The following is a 17631-nucleotide window of genomic DNA, read 5'->3' as shown; positions in this document are numbered from 1 at the left end:
CCGCCCCATTTCTCTCACTCATTTCAGTACCTATCTGGCTCCTATGGCACTGGAATTTATTCTGCTACCTGAGGGCCCTGGCCCCTGTCAGGTCACACATAGCAAAATGGATAAATTAATCCATAAAGGGAAAAGCATAGGCATTTTAGCAAAGTCTTCCTAAAGAAGACTTTAAAGATGTTTTAACTCTGCACCTAGAAATCCAGCCAGGGAAGCTACTCTACTTGTCAGCAAGTAGAGTGTTGACATCGAGCTAAATAAAGCCAACTGATGAGAGGCCCTGAATGTTTATTAAATAGTTTAGATTCGATCCTAGAGATTGCAAGGCACCTTCAGAAAATTCTAAGCAGAAAAGAAACCTGTCCAAGAAAAGACAGGGGAGAAGTGCATTAGAGAGGGACACATATTAATTTTGCTGTGGATCTAGCATATTCCAAGAACCAAGGAAGGTTCAAATAATTAATTACATCATTTAACTTTTGCAATAAACCTGGAGAAAGGTTCTTTTTATCTGTGATTGTGGATTAGATTGAAACTCAAAGAAGTTAGTAAGTAGGAGTTAGAAAGCAGTAGAACCAAGGTGTATAACTCCAAAGCAAGTTCTACAAAGCCTCTCTGCTCCCCCTCAGTTTAATGGTGCAATGAGAAGGACATGAGGAGAGAAGAGGCTGGATAAGGAGACAGCAGCCAGGGGCAGCAAAGAGCAGCAGTGAAGTGGGCTAGAAAGGATATACTACACCTTGGCCAAGGTTGGAAGAGAATCACATAGTAGAAGTGCAGGACAAAAAGATAAGGTGAGGGCCAAGAGAATGACAGTGCCATTGACAGGCATGAAGCAGGGAAAGAGAATAAATTTGAGAGGAGGAAGACTTAGGGAGGCAGAGGCGCTCAATCCTTTCAGCAGCCAGGGGGAAGGAAATTCTGTCAGCCTGTAAATCCTTGAAGTCATACCCACAAATATACGTGTCTGTGTTGCTTTTAGACCAACATACTTTTCTTTTGTTTTCCAAACAGTTCAGAGGGGAAGGAAGCCATGGTGTCATCCTGTTTCTGTACAGCCTGATCTTCTCCAGAACATTTGAAAGGTAAATTCTACAGATGTTTGCACAGGTATTTTCTATAGGATTGGGATCACATAAACAATGTAATCTTGTGTTGAAAAATCTCCATATTGGAAACATGAATGCAATGTTTTTTTCTAGTAGATTCTCTTTTGTTGACATGTCCTTTCCTATAGTTGGTTTGGCCATCTTATTGGGCAAGTGGATGTCGTCAGTCAAGTTTGAATCTGTTCTTATAGTACCCTAGTAGGTTCCTCCTTCTTGTGGCTGTAAATATGGGTGGACAACACCAAAGCTTATTTGTACAAGTTTCATAAATAAATATATTTTATTATTTAGATCCACAGTAAGGTATATCCTCAAATATGTATTTTGTCTCTATGATCTGCAAAGTTCTGTTCTTGGCACCATGGAAGGCACAAAGAAGAGAAGATATATCACTGCCCTCCTGCAGAGTCCAGGCTGGGAAAGACTGGGGTGTACACGGAGATGCTGGGCAAGTCCCAGGAGGTACCTGATGTGCCAAATGAGATGTAAAAAGAATGAGTCTCTGTGGGCTCCAGAGGAGAAAGGGCCTTCTGATGACAGGGTGGTCAGGGAAGGCTTCAGGAAAGAAATGGACTTGCTTCTGAACCTTGAAAGAAAGGTAACTTCTGGAGAGTCAGAAATAGAGGACTCTCAGGAGGGAAGAATTACAAGTCCTGCAGCAGTGGTCCTGAAGCTTGTCTTTTATATACCACCATCACATTTTTATGGTGTATGTTATCATTCGCTTAATATTAAAAAAAAAAATACACATTTAAATATCAACCTCTTCCTAAATGTTAATGTCCTTTAAATCATGTACCAGGCTAAAGGTAAATGTATTGAAATAAATACATCATTATTAAAATTCTAAAATGTTCAAGTCTATACCACCTAAAATCATACCACCCTTTGAGAAGCATTATCTTGAGTTGTATCTCATGCCACGATGGTACTCACCATGCTTGACCCAAGTCTTTAAGTCTCATTCACAGAAGGACATAATCTCCAGTTCCATGAATAGGTTTGTTCAAGAACACATACAGTTCACATACTAGTACGCAGCAACTCTCCACTAAGTGACAGCAGGAGCCACATTCCACCGTGACCTTATATTGTCAAGGGTGAGACCATGGCCCCTGACATAACAGTGGAAGCTGCCCTTCTGCAGCCAAGAAATGGCCACAGTGGTGTTTTCCATTTGGACAATCTGTTGATATCTGCCTTGAACCAGCACCCTCTGGTGTGGTCATGTGTCACCACCCTGAGCCAAGTGCATTCCTTGTCACATAGAACAAAGAGCTTCTCTACTGAGCCCAGCATCCACCCAGAGCACACACACAGGGATTCTAACATTTGAGATATCTGCACCTTCTCTCTTACCACTTATTACTCACTTCCTCCAACTGCATCCACCTCTGCAACCCCAGTCCTAGAGGCTTTCCCTGTGAGAAATGGAAAAGTGCAAGTGAGAAACAGTGACTAGGAGAGCCCGCGTTACTGCTGCTTTTTGTTTTGGGGGGAAAGAAGCTACAGGCTCCCAGTGCAATCATTGTCTCTGACTGGATGCCAATGGCTTCTCCCATTCTTCAGGCTTCAAATGGACCTAGATGGCACCACTACTCAGCTGCTACAACCAAATGCTGGAGGCTTCCTGTGCAGGCAGGTGAGCTGGAAGACTCTGCCTTTCTATTGTAGAATCTGAATTAGTTGAATGCCACATGCAGAGTTTGAAAAAGAAAAAAAGAAAAACAATCTGAATTAGTCTTGTTTTCTAATTAAATATATTCTCTCCTTAAGTAAAGAGCAATCCAGTTATCTTTGAAAGAGTATGAAGACACTACCCTGGGTTGCGTCAAAATCTACCATCCAATTTTCATAACAGTCCTCCCTAGTTTACCTCCGAGAGCCCTTCATCTCTGAGATCCTAGCAACAGCAGAAAATATCTTGACAAGACCCACCAGGAATCCCTAATAACTGAAAAAAAAGTGCTATAAAAACATCTTAGCTTCATGCTTCTTAAATCACAACCATGGAAAACAACATTTAAAAGATCTATGAAGGGAGGAAGGGTATTAAGATGAGAGTGGGGTACAGAGGGAGTCATGGGGTAAGGTTTAAGAAAAAAAGCTAATAAATGATTGTTTTAACTCTACCAAATATTGAGGACATATTTTTCCTGAAACATGTATCATGTGATTTCATTCTTTTCACTAAAATAGTAATTTTTAATGATTTTTAAGAGAAAATATTAAGTCATTGTTTCATTGCTACCTAAAACGTAAATATCTGTAAAATATGCTCTCTAGGCAGTTCTGAACATGATCTTAACTGGAAGAGCAAGTCCCAGTGTCTTCAATGGCTGTGAGAAAGGAAGGTCTCAGGAAACACTACATGGAGTCTTGACCCGCAGTGACGTCGGCTATTTGCGGTGGGGTAAGGATGCCTTGGAAGATGACAGACTCTCACAGGCAAGTGTGTTCCAGGCCTCAACCACACAACCAGAACGTCAATATTTTAACAGTTTAGAAGTCTGTGTATTCAGGCAATTCAAACCTGAGCCTACTTTCTCCCTGACTGTCTGCCTGTGTACCTCCCTCCCACCACATACAGACATTCAGGGAAATTTCCACAGATGGAAATATCCCAGTCTACTTGCTTCATATTTTATTTTACATATTTTTATGTATATAAAAAAGGTAATAAAATACATACATTTTAAAGCAATATTTGAAATATACAGATACCCCATTTAATGAGGTTGACAAACATATATATATACACACACACATATATATATATATCTGTTTATATACACACATAGATAAAGGAAAAGTCCTGTCATCCCCATGCAGCTACACACCCCCTTCGCAGAAATAAATACTGTTAGCAGTTGATGGGTGTCCTCCCAATCCTTCATTTATGCAAATGAATGCACACAGCCTACATATTGCTCAAAGCTTAAAAAAAAACCACTGGAAAAAAAAGGGGGCCCCTACATTTGAAGCTCCTGTCAAAAAGCTTTCCAGCTCAGGGGATTTATAACTTCTGACAACCAGAAAGTAAAATGTCCTGTTGAAAAGCACAACCAGGGAATTAAGTAAGATGTGATTCTGCAAAAACAAACAGAAGAAGAGTGACAAAGCAAATATACCCACCCCAAACCACAAATCAAAGCTGCTTCTGTGATATTTCACAAAAATTTCATCCTAAAACCCAGGGAAGATGAGGCAGATTCTGTAACAACACTTTTCTGGAATGACCTTGAAACCAGTTCGGATGTCATTCAATTTGATGGAGGATGTAAACCCCCACAAGCCTCCCAACCACCTCTCCCAAATACCAGCAGCAAACAAGGCCTCGCTGCTCAGCATCTGTCCTGTCCTCCAGCTCTCCTGGTTCCCGCTCAAAATACCTTTCATGTATATAAGGCTTCATCTGTCCCTCTTTCTACTATTGTCTCCAGCTACTATGTTATTCATGAAATCAGCATCTTGCAACACATACATATCATATGTCTGATGCCATCAAAAAAATAGTGTCTGACTATAGCAGAATTGGCATATTTTGTGTACAAGTGTGCTTTAAAAATCTGTGTATTATTCCTTGAGTTTGTATTCTTTGTTCATCATAGAAAAATGTGAAGTGATAGACAAGGTAAAAGTAAAAGAAGTAAAACAAACTTCGTTACCCAGGGATCAATCTTTTCAGGAACATTTTTCAGAAATACGTTTTTTCTTTTTCATATCAATGTGTCTTTTTTTTTTTTAAATAGAGACAGGGGTCTCACTGTGTTGCCCAGGCTGGTCTTGAACTCCTGCGTTTAAGCGATTCTCCTGCCTCAGCCTCCCAAATTGGTGGGATTACAGGTGTGAGGCACTGTGCCCGGCCACATCAATGTGTCTTATTCTACTCTTCTGAAACCTGCTTTTCTCATTTAACACAAATATCTCATTTAATAACAAATATGAGTATATGACCCTCTATTTTTGAGACAGAGTTTGCTCTGTCACCCAGGCTGGAGAGCAGTGGTGCCATTTCAGCTCACTGCAACCTCCGCCTCCCGGGTTCAAGCGATTCTCCTGCCTCAGCCTCACAAGGAGCTGGGATTACAGATGCACACCACCGTAGCCAGCTAAGTTTTGTATTTTTAGTAGAGACAGGATTTTCGCCATTTTGGCTAGGCTGGTCTCAAACTCCTGACCTCGAGTTATCTACCCACCTTGGCCTCCCAAAGTGCTGGGATTACAGGCATGAGCCACTACCTGACCTCTCATTATATTTAGAGGCTGCAAAGAGTTCTATTGTGTGGATGCGAAAGACTATACTTTGAATACACCCTGGACAGAGAATTGATTATTGCTGTAAAGCTCCTAATCACTTTTTTCAGATAATTTGGGACTTCATCTTAAAATCTGACTCATATAACGAAGAGTAAAACTAAGCCAGAAATAGAGGATTTATAGATTTCATTTTACATATTTTTCTTTTCTTTCAACCACGTGTGGTCACTTGGTGTCCATAGTCTAACATTCTATAACTATAAGGACCCAGTAATATGCCAAGACTTGGTTTGAAAATGGGGTGATATGCTGGAAACAAGTCCAAGTGGTGGTGACACAAAGATGCAATAATGATTTTAGTGTTTTGTCTATTATTACAAAAGCTCTTTCATAAGGTTATTTCACTAGATCCTCACTATAAACTAGAAAGATTTAAAATAGCATTTCAGTCATTTGAGTAGGTAATTCAGAAGGTTTTTCATGTCTCTGTGCTACCCCTGCTATTATTTGCTTAATGTTTTTCTTTCAATCAACTCACTTAAAATGTGGTTCTAACCTTTTCTGCCGCAGTAATAGAAGCCATGGGCTTGATGTGCCGATTTAAAAAAAAATGTGCTGATTAATTCAACCATATTTAATTAAACATTTGGTTTTTGTGCCATCCACTTCTTCTCCTACACAAGTCTGCTTGTGTAGAAGTATCCTTGTGCCATTCACTTTCATGCCACATGCCACCAATGAGCATACGCGCACCCATACACACACACACACACACACACACACACACACGGGAACCTGGCATAAAGGTGAGGAAGTTCCTGTAGCATGTGCAAAATAACCCTGGCCTGGAAATCAGCAGGCTTGGCTGGAGGCCTTGCCATGCCATTCACAGGTGTGTGACTTGCACCAGTTTTACCCTCTCTGAGCCTCTTTCCTCACCTACAGCACAGGTGCATTCACTCCACAAGCACCTGCCCTGCAACCTGATCAGATCAAGGACTGATGTGAAGAGCAGAGGAAATCATGGATGTTGAAGCTCACTGGAAGGCCAGAATATTCTATAGACATATAAGACTTTATAATAGAAGATAACAAGGCATAATGTTATAGTGTTTTATTCAGCTATGTTCGTTCAGCACAGCTAAATGCTAATTGAATGCTAATTGTGAGGCTCTGTGTCCAGATACAAAGATGAGCCATACTTGACCATACATACACTGATGGCTACAGGAAGGATACAGGCAATAAATGCTAGAGAGCAGTGATGTCAACCCTGATTGCACATTGAAGTCACCTGGAGATCTTTTACAACTAGCAATGCCCAGGTCATCCCCCAGAATATTATCAGCTTTATAAGCATGTGTAGTCAAACAGGGCCCCACACTTGGAAGGCCCCACACTTTGTTTAATGCTCTAGTGTCTGGTGTCACTGTCTTGAAATTGTCAATGTTGGAACGAGGGCCCCCACATTCTCATTTTGCACTGGGCTCCACAAATTACATAGCCAACACTACCCAAAGACTGCTTCATTTGGTCTAGGAAGCATCTGGGCAACTGGAGTTTTGAAAGCCCATAGATGATTCTAAAGCGCAACCAGGATTAGAAACCTCTGTTGCAAAGCAGGGCTTCTCAACCTCTGCAGTACTGAAATTTTGACGTGGTTAATTGTTTGTTGTGGAGGGCTGTCCTGTCCACTGCAGGCTATTGAGCAGCATTCCTGGCTTCTGCCCACTAGATACCAGCAGCACTGGCCCCAGTGTGGCAATAAAAATGTCTCCAGACATTTCAAAATGCCCCCCCTGGGGAGCAAAATTGACCCTAGTTGAGAACCTCTGCTTTAGAGGAAGGAGAAAAAAATCTCTTTAGGCTTAGCTGATTAAATCCATGGTGTGCAGAATTGGCCAACTAGCTATTTCAACTGAACTTACAAGAAAGAGTATATCTTCTTTCCATCAGTATTAGAAAGGTCGACAGCTTTCGGTTCCTTTTTAACATTTGCAAGGCTTTGGAAACAAGTTGCAGGCTTTATCTTAAATTAAAATTAAACAGGTGTTTGTGAAATAGCTACTAAGTTGTTGTGAGAAAAGGGACTATATCAGAGAATATGCCATCACAGAGAGTCAAGAATTCACAGGGATCCAGCACTGCTGTTTTTTCTGGATCACATTTCTTTCTACACAAGTCTGTTCAGACCAATAGAACTGCTAAATCATGCTCTAAAGAAAATTACCTGCAAAGCCTAAAATATCCACCAATGATAAAGTGGATTTTTGCCAGGAACTTACAGTCAGTCAAGAGGCCACAGTGTAAGGTAAAAAAAAAGGGCTTTCCTGCTGGGAAGAGGGCAAAACATACCAGACCACAGGACCGCCACCCAAATGCCTGCTCACAAATTGGAAGTAGGGCAAAGGATGGAAACTGCCCAGGCTAGCTTTAAAATCTACATAGAAATTAGACCTATAATGCTTCCATCTTTTTGAAAAGTGACTAATGTGGCTTTTCATCCTTCTTTCTTGGACTCGGTGTTCTCTCCCCAGAGAGATACCTGTGAATCCTGCCCTCAGTGAAAATTGCCTGAAATTGTACACTAATGGCTTGAAACCCTGAGGATGTTTATTATGTTGTCTCTATCATGCACTTGAAGTTTGGTTTTAAAAAAAAAAAGGTATTAAAGAGCGAATACAGGCTGGCAGTTAGTTTTCTTACTTGAACTCCTGGCATGTATGAATATGTTAGAAACATACATATCAAGATGATTTTACCTGCAGATGCTTTTTATATCAGCTCATTATACAGGAAATATGTATGAAGTATATTTATAGTCAAGTTTATTTATACTTATATGCTTAAGTATATTTATATTCAAGTAGATATGAAGCTTATTTATTCATTGTGCTAATAGCTTATTTATAACCTTGTGCATATAGCACCTATTGTGTGCCTGGCCCTTTAGGGGTCATTTCATTTATTTATTGAATCCCCACTTCCACTCCAAGTTGTAATCAGTATTACTTTAAGCTCAAGGTCTACTGCTTGGTCATTCATTTTGGAGATAAGAAAGGCCAGGTTGAGGAATGGGGACTTACCCAAAGCTAGCAGCTAGGCAAGTGTCAGAGCCAGGGATATGAACCAAGTTCTATCTACATTCAATGATCACATTCTGTCCACTGGACCATGCTGCCTGCCATTATCATCTTTGCTTATTTTCTGATAAAAAGGTAAATATAGAAATGCCAGATCTTGGAATTATACTCTATCATCAGTACTTTTATCATCTATTATATCTATATATAGATATATTATATGGTTTATAATATCTGTTATAGGTATACTCATGTTGGTAACATTTAAATGGTAGCAGATCACAGCATGACAGTTGTGCTCAACAAGCTGGAACTCAATCCATTGACTTCTAGGTTAGAGTGGTTGTGAGTTTGTGTTGATGGTGAACTGCCCCCACTTTACCTCCTGGTTTGGCACATCTCACTTGTCAGATGTATGGAAATCCTCAACCCCAGGAGACCAAGCCCAGTGGGTGCTCAGAGACATACTAACCAGAAGACCATTTGACTGCATTATCCCCAGAAGTCTAATATTTCACAACATCCTAGCATAGAACTGAAACACAGTGCAGAACAGAAGTTTATTCAAGAAAAAACATGATGTGCTTCTGGGACAGTGCTCTAAGTATGACTGGACTGAAGACCCCTGCAGCCACTACCTTTCCCTTCTGATTCTGTAGGAGACCCGTGAAAATGCCAACTAGGTATATAAGTGCTTTGTGGATATTTAGTAGCTCCTGCCTATGGTAGGTGCAACAAATCTGAAGGTTATTTTTATGTACTGATAATAAAAACCTAATATCAGAAAGATTTCTTAGTTCAGAAGAAAACCAACGTGCTGCCTGACAGGTAGATTCTGCTGTCAAGGTGAAACCCATCCTGTAATGCTGCCTCCGTCTTCCCTAAGTCAATCTCTTATTACTCTGTGATAAAATTGCAGAGATTGCAAAAACATGTGTCTTTCAGTCCCAATGTCACAGCCCAGTGGGTGAGACTTTTAAAAAAAAGATGGTATTCTCATTAGATGACATGACAAGCCCCCCAGAGCCCACCAGACTGATGGTTCCTGCAGAACACAGCCAGCTACCATAAGATGAGGCACTATTTTGAAGACTCCCTGTCACTTTTCTATTTGAAGGTACAGATTTGAGTGTGAGGTTCCAATACCTAAGTGAGAACATAAAGCAGTTTGAGTCTAACACCATCTGGAAAGCCTTGGGAGGTTCACATTATCTTCACACCTGCCACTGAGAAGAAAAATCCACTCTGATTTTTCAGGGACTGAAGCCATTTAGGTCTTGCCAGAATTACTCCTACGGCAGCCCTGGCAGCACGCACCACTATCCCAGTCATACCTTCTTCCCCCTTTACTTTTTCCCTTTAGAGAGTCTGATAGGAAGAAATCCAACCATAGAAGTACCCAGTGAAGCGGTATGCACTGCACTCTGCCACTAAGTCACTGAGATAGCGCCCTGCAAACATGAACTAATTTGTCTTTACAACATACCTGCAAACTCAGTGAGAGAAGTTACATCAAGTCTGTATTCCAGGTGGCAGAGATGAGAGCCAGACCATTAACAGTTATGCACAGGAATTGTCACCAGGAATCAGCGAAGAAAGCACAACGTTTCAAACACCTTTCTCCTGTTCAGATTACCAGCCTGGGGCCTTGGGACTTGCAATATCATGCTCATTATGCAAAGGCATGTTCTAAACCCCATTGTTCTAGACGGCATTCAAAAAAAGAATTACATGGACTCAATTCTTGCACTCTGATATGTAGAATTTGTCCATCCTCCTTGCTGTCCTTGTAATTTTACATTGGTTTAAATGATATATGTTATGAAAAGCTTGATTGCTGCATTAATGCTGAAAATACTGGGCTTATTACACAATGAGTGAACTTAAGGAGAAAGGTATTTTATTTATAGCACCACTGTATCACAATTTAATTTCCTTTTTACCATGGCAACATGAAGCAACATGCACAAATTCAGCATTGATGGAATCTCACCAATAAAACATATTTAGAATCCTGCTTTTGGGGAGTAGCTGGTAAACTGTTTTTATCCCAAAGCAATACAAATGCTTAAAGCGAAAAATGCCAGTCAAACTGCTTATATGGTGTGCCAAGAAGAAAGGGGGATGTAATGTCTGTCTGGATTCAGTTGGAAGGTGCTTTGTTTTGTTTTTTGCAGGACTCACTTTAAACCAGATGTGTTCTCAACTGTAATCTTAAGGCTTGCCTCTTAATACTCAAAGTGCAGCAACAGTCATGCATGACATTTCCCGTTTCATCAGAATCTCTCAGGGCAAGCGAGGTTCTGCTTGCTCACTGTGAGAGCTCTGTAAGGTCACTTTGTGGGGTTGAAGGTGGTTGCATTTTGACTACTTCATTTTCTTCCTACTAGAACAAAATCTTGAGTAGCTTTGAGCTCAGGAAAGAAAACTGTTGTACTGCTGCATAAAATAACAGTAGTGTGTCAGTCAGCACCCAGCAGAGTATGTTTATCTGAGTGCCAGGTGAATTTCATCTACATTACAGATATTCTGTGAAACAATATCATTTATGTGTATATTCTATTACACCTACCCAGACTAATTTATAGGGAGTATCATTAGATTCAAACTGACCAGAATATCCACTTGAAGTTCCATTGGAAGTACCTTTTGCTACAAACAGCTCTCAATCTCCTAGTTTCATTCAAGTTTTTCAACCTTGATAATTCCATAACTTCCTGTATAACATATTTTGATTACATATAAGCTTAATACAGAAGGGTCCCATAGCAAGAAGGCCTAAGAAAGAAAGTGCTTATTTTATAACTAATGAATAGTTACAAAGTTATTTGGAAATTGGTGGTGGATATCTGGAACTAAAACATATGCTACTGCTTCAATGGCACATCTTCACTGTTTTATTTCTGATGTAGCTGGTGGGCAGACTCGCCCCGTGTTTGGTATGTGAAATGCCCACAATATATTCAGCCCGGAGGAGCTAACTCCAGCAAACCCTGTACCCACTATGCAGATGAGTAAATCCTGCACCCATTATGAACATGTCCTGATTGGGTGCTAGGTTTCCACCCTTTTGTAAACTACCAGCTGAGGTCATTTCTTTTCAGCACAGCAATGTAAATTTTCTGTGGTAGCTAAAAGTGAAACACTTACAGACAAAAGCATTTCTGATTCACCCACTCACCCACAGCTGAAGAATTTAAACTCAAGGAAACAAAGAGATTTGAATAGAATTATTGAGAAATCAAAATGTCAAGTTATTAGCCTTTAATACTTGGGTTGATAAAGCACGTGATAATTTTTCAAAGCTGGATTTCCACAAAACAGAATTTGTTCCTGAACAAACAGTACAACTCTGAGGACTGAGAAGAAAAGAAATAGAATGGCAACACTGGTGCCTTCAGTTACAGGAAGAAAGGCCAAGCTAAGGGGCCCAGGAATTCTCCTTGGCGTCACATGGAAATCATGGGTTTATCCATGTCACTCATGTTTATCTCTTTAGGTTGAAATAACTTTTAACAAATTTTAAAAATTGTTTCAATAAATTTTGATGGAAAGCTTTTAAAAATATGTGCTTCCCTACCTGTATAAACAAACTGATGGTTATCACTGATAGAAACGCACTAGAAGTGTGCAAGACCGCTGCCCTTTTACTACATCCCCTTCCCCACTCCTACCCCGCAGGGCTGGTTTTTGCAAATCTCATTCACTAGCTATAAGAATTCAAGGCCAGGCCAGGTACAGTAATTCCAATATTTGGGAGGCCAAGGCAAGTAGATTGCTTGTGTCCAGGAGTTTGAGACCAGCCTGGGCAACATGGCAAGATGCTGTCTCTACAAAAAATACAAAAATTTGTCAGGCATGATGGTGTCCACCTGTAGTCCCAGGGGCTGAGGTGGGAGGATCACTTGAGCCCAGGAGGTCAAGGCTGCAGTAAGCCAAGATCACATCACTGCATTATACCCTGGGTGACAAAGCAAGATCCTGTCTTAAAAAAAAAAAAAAAAAAAAATCAAGGCTAAATTGATTGACAGGTACTTAGAAAAAAACAGATAACAAGCTGCTGTCTAGGAACATCTTCACAATTGATCTACATGTTAACCTGTAGATATATGTGTATATGTGTGATGTGTGTATGTGTTTCCCTCATTTTCCAGAAGCTATTTGATATATCTTCAATATCATTTTTTCTATATTCTAAATAGTTGATGTTGCCAGAAGTCTTACCACCACCTGCTGAATGAATTATTGCCTTATCTTGGGAATGGCAGCAGACATGCTAGTCTCTAGAATAAGAGAATTAGAGTTCTCTTATTCTACCACTACATTCCTATTTTAGTTTATCTATTTATTCTTTACCTCGCCTCAAAACCAAACTGAAGTTGTTTCACCTCCTCTATGAGGTCACCAAAAAAATTTTAAATATAATCCATTAAGATAAAAATGGCAGCATCACTATACCAGATCATTCATAAATGCAAATTTATTCATGATGAAGCCTTCGTTTGAAATCTTACTCTATGTACAGTGCCTTGCACAGCGACAAGTGCAACAAGAAACCTCAGAGCTCCTTTTTGGTCACGATCAGGTATTGGCATGTGTCACAATGTTTCAAAATCTATATGTTTATCTGCATTCCCCTTCCTCCTTCCAGGTGGGCAGCATGCTGAAGACTCCCAAATTACCTATTTGGCTGTGCAACATCAATGGAAATTACAGCATCCTTTTTTGCACAAACAGGCAGCTCTTATCAGACTGGAAAATGGAGCGTCTCTTTGATCTGTACTTTTACAGTGGCCGGTCCTCACAGAAAAAGCTTGTGCATCTTACAATAGGTGAGCATTTCAGACTCCAAGTGTTGTGGACTTTAATGTGCTCAAAGAGATGCGGCTGCCGATGTTCCACAACTTTGTGGATATTCATGCTAGCTCTGCAGGAAAGTGCTTAGGCTCAGGTTCTGAAATGAAGCTCACACATGAATCCCATGGCCCTAAACCCAAGCATTGCAATGTGGGAATTCTAAACTTGCTTTACCTAGGAGAAGGAGGGTTAGAAATAGCACAGAGGAACCCACAACTTTTAGGTAAGAGAAAAACAAAAGGTATGGAGCCAAATTTCCAAAAACCATTCTCCAGGGCCTTTGACCTTGGAGCATGAGGTATTTAATACCTGAGGAAATAATTGGGAAAACCCAGGGGAGAATTGGCTGATGCTATCTCACGACCAAACATCAGATAATCATCCAGTGACATAAGTAACCAAACTGATAGTACATTTCTGTTTAAATGAGCGCAAAAGGCATTTTTGAGGTCCTACTGTGTGCCAGGCACGGGGCTAGACACTGGGAAAACAATGATGAATATGGTACAGGTCTGCATGGTGGCTCCTCTGTAGTCACACAGACTGGTTTCTTTTATTCCAAAAACTTCCACAAACCTTTAGAGAGGTTCCAATCCAACCGGAGAAGCAGACAACCAAACAGGTCATTTCAGTGACAAACTCCTGAGGCGAAAAGACTAACCTTAAAATGTCTTTAAACATTGACCTCTGGACGAGGTATTAACACTAGACAAACTGGGAGTTTGTATCCATAGCCTTAGCTGCATTTATGAAGCATTACTGTATCTGACTTTGCACCACAAGCCTGGTGTTAAATAATCTTCCATTATTACGTGTGGAAAAGCATCTAGTGACTATTTTATCTGTGCAGTTCCTAATTCTCTTTCTTTAATTATGAGAAATACATATTAACCCATTTAATTTAGTATAACATTGACAATATGTTCCTTAAAATATATTGTTGTTTCTACCTCAACTTCCTTCTTTGCATAAAGCAACATTTTTCATTAGCTCACAAGAATCATCTGCTTTCTGTCCTGGGCATTGTGTTGAAAACCTCACAGGCATTAACCCATAATATTCCCATAGCCACATGAGGTAAGTACTAGGATTTCTATTTTTATGAAGTGGAAATTATGGTGCCCAACAAGTAACTACTAATTGAATAAATGAAGTTTAGCAATAGATGCTAAGTACCATCTTAAATGTCACCTGGCTAATATGAGATAAACTCAAGCCCCAAACCCAGTTCTTGCCTACCCCACTAGAATGCCTTGCCCTCCATCCAAAAATGCAAATGTATTCTGAGAAGCATTGAGAAGTGGGGTCGGTTGGTTGTTTGGAGATGGAGTCTCACTCTGTCGCCCAGGCTGGAGTGCAGTGGTGCAATCTGGCTCACTGCAACTTCCACCTCCCGGGTTCAAGTGATTCTTGTGCTTCAGCCTCCCAAGTAGCTAGGATTACAGGCACCTGCCACCACACTCAGCTAATATTTTGTATTTTTAGTAGCGACAGAGTTTCACCATGCTGGCCAGGCTGGTCTTGAACTCCTGACCTCAGATGATCCACCCGCCTTGGCCTCCCAAAGTGCTGGGACCACAGGTGTGAGCCACCATGCCTGGCCTCTTTTTTCTTTTTTTTTTTCTGACAATATTCGGTAATCTATACCTGGTTCTAGGTGTCACATCATGGTTCCAGAAGGTATATTACACAGCTTATCAACAGTTATGCACAACAACCCAGGTTACCACTGACTCATTCGGTTTGGGGCATTTCAACACACCACCTGTTTGAATCCCCCTCTGCTTAACCAGTTGTAGGAGCACAGCTTGCTGAGCTTGATGAGCCTGACTCCTGCCCAACCACCCTTCTGTCCTTCTTTAGTGGCTTCCTCTGGAATGGTGTTCATAGGCTTGGGTCTAAATGCTGGCTGTTCCTTCTTCAGATACTCACTCCCATCATTGGGAAAGAGACCAACAGGAAGAGAAACATGGACCAAGACGGCGGTTTTCACCAGTGGAGATGGCAATCAGAACCAAGTGGAGCGAGGCCACCATCAACTGGAATGGGACCATTCCTTTTTTCTAAAGGGAAAACTAGGCCATGCAATGAAGTCTGAAGTGTCAGAACTGCTGGGATGCAAAAGCCTAATGTGGGGGGAGACCATTCATTTCTATATTTCTCATTTATGAGCCCCACAAAAAAAAAATACCATTAGCAGTTTTTTCATTTTTAAAGTATCTGGTAAATCCCTAGCTGTGAGCGTTGTAGGAGAAATACAGGCCCCTACACCAGGGCCTACATGGTGGTGCCTCTGTAGTCACAGAGACTGGTTCCTTTCTTTCATTCAAAAGAGAAAATGAAGCCTCTCTCTTGAATGTTTTTCCAAAGTTGTCTTTTCTTGGTATAATTCTCCATGAGGATTATGGAAGCAGGCTGCTAGCTTTCATTTGGGGATGAAGTCATTGGTAATGAATCATCGGATTTTTAGTTATGGCAAGAACTCAAGCCTTCTCAAGGACTTCCTGGTATGGACAGCATTCCTTTCCAAGGCTACAGTTCATATGCCCACATGAGCAAGTTCTTGTCATTAAAATAGTAAATGGGCTTCTTGGGGTTTGAAGCAGGGGCTATTCCTGGTAGACTGGCAGCTATAGCAGTTGACATGTGGGTTTCAGTAGCCACAAGGAGACATTCTTTTTATTAGCAGTATGTTTGTTTCTTTTCTTCAGCACTGGATATAAATACACAAATAGACAAACTGAGAAAAATTCCGATTTCTACATAAAATTATATATAAAAATAAAATCTCTTGTGTCATTATTGAAAGGGGAAAATAATTCTTTTTAGAATATACTCTTTCCCTGTCCTGTTAAATGCCTATGTTCTTTCTGAAGAGATACACAGAGTAAACACATATTCCTTCTAAAAGAAGTACACGAGAATAATGTAGACACCGCCACCCACCCCACTAATCTGCCACCTCACAGATGTAGGGCTCTGTATTCACAATCCAAAGGTTAGTTTCCAAAGAACAATCTTTGTGCATTCATTCAAATTAATTGATTAAATGCATTTGCATTTGGCTCAAAGAATAATGTTTTAACTTAAGGACCAGGTAGAAAATGAAACTTCAAGGTGAATAATAAATTATGTCAGAAAAGAAAGGCAATTTGGCTTGGATTGCAGATTATAATATCTTTATCATTGGTGTCTTCATTGGGGATTTTAAATACACCAGACAAATAAGTGGATCCCTACAGACTCTGGTCTTACATGGTCTTAATCTTACTTATATTGCGCTTTTCGTGCGGTGTGGGCCTGTTTTTTGTTTTATGGACACTACATTGTTTCTTACTGAATGTCTCTTTTGGAGTTGACTGTTAGAGCCGGATTAAAAAACGTACCAAGTGCATTAGTAAGGAACCGCTCAGCTGCAAGTACGAGATCTCACTAAAAGTCGCAAACAATAAAGATATTCCTTTTAACAAGAACTGTCTAGCTAGGGGATCCATGACTCAGATCAATCATGGTTCATCCTCCGAGTCTGAGCACAGGGCACTTGATATTATAACAAAATCAGGGTTTTGTAGAAGGAAGAAAAGCAGGATGACTGTTGGGTAGTGTATTGGTTCTTACAAAAGCCATTTTTTAAATTGACCTCTTCCTTGTATCCATTTTATGTTCCTTCCCTTATTCCTCCTTTGAATTTTTAATTTGTTTATAATTTATGTTAGTTTGCCATATTTTATATGGTGCTATAATTTGGGTTAAATTATTCCTGGAACAAATCTATAAATAAGTAAAATAATGGAGGAAAGATTAAGTACCTATGTTTTAGATGTAAAAGTATAATTTTGATATATAAACTATTAATTACTTTGTATGTCAATGTTCAGTGAAAATAAGTTTTTATTTTATCTTATAAAGAGGGTACCCAGTAATACTTGATTTTTTTTCTTCAGAGTGGAGACATGTTATTTAAAAATAACTAGAAGTTTCTCAGAGCCATTAGTTCACGTTTAAACTTTCTGTTTTGAGCAAAATGACTTTGTTTTTTCAGCTTCTCAAATATAAAGTGGAAGAAAGCTGTTTGCTTGAAGATGGGGATATTAATTTTTCTGAATAGTCATCTAAACTGACTGTGTCGTTAGTGGGAATGAACCCTTGAGGAGATGGCCACTATTTTCCTTTTTCAAATATCAAGTTAGACTGGAACATTCCCCTGAATTATTGTTTGCTCTTAGACAAGATGTGTGAATCATTTCTCCAAGAACATTCTCACCAATGTCACAAGACTGGTAGGAGCAGGCCAGGGTCGGGGAGGCCTGAGATTCCCTTCA

General features: G+C 40.1%; 1 protein-coding gene across 1 annotated transcript in view; it reads left to right on the top strand.

The window, feature by feature from the left end:
- Positions 1–15792, top strand: part of MINDY4B (MINDY family member 4B) — a 34981-nt gene extending 19189 nt beyond the window's left edge. Inside the window, exons 8-12 of the mRNA XM_028843777.2 lie at positions 1015–1085; positions 2679–2751; positions 3396–3557; positions 13104–13284; positions 15234–15792. Of these exons, the coding sequence (XP_028699610.2) occupies positions 1015–1085; positions 2679–2751; positions 3396–3557; positions 13104–13284; positions 15234–15376 (630 nt within the window). The 3' untranslated portion in view covers positions 15377–15792. The remainder of the gene's footprint in view (positions 1–1014; positions 1086–2678; positions 2752–3395; positions 3558–13103; positions 13285–15233) is intronic.
- Positions 15793–17631: the final 1839 nt, after the last annotated feature.

Source organism: Macaca mulatta, chromosome 2 (assembly GCF_049350105.2).
Source record: "Macaca mulatta isolate MMU2019108-1 chromosome 2, T2T-MMU8v2.0, whole genome shotgun sequence".
Lineage (NCBI taxonomy): Eukaryota > Metazoa > Chordata > Mammalia > Primates > Cercopithecidae > Macaca > Macaca mulatta.
Note: the sequence above shows the minus strand (reverse complement) of the source record. Positions and strands in the feature narration are given on the sequence as shown.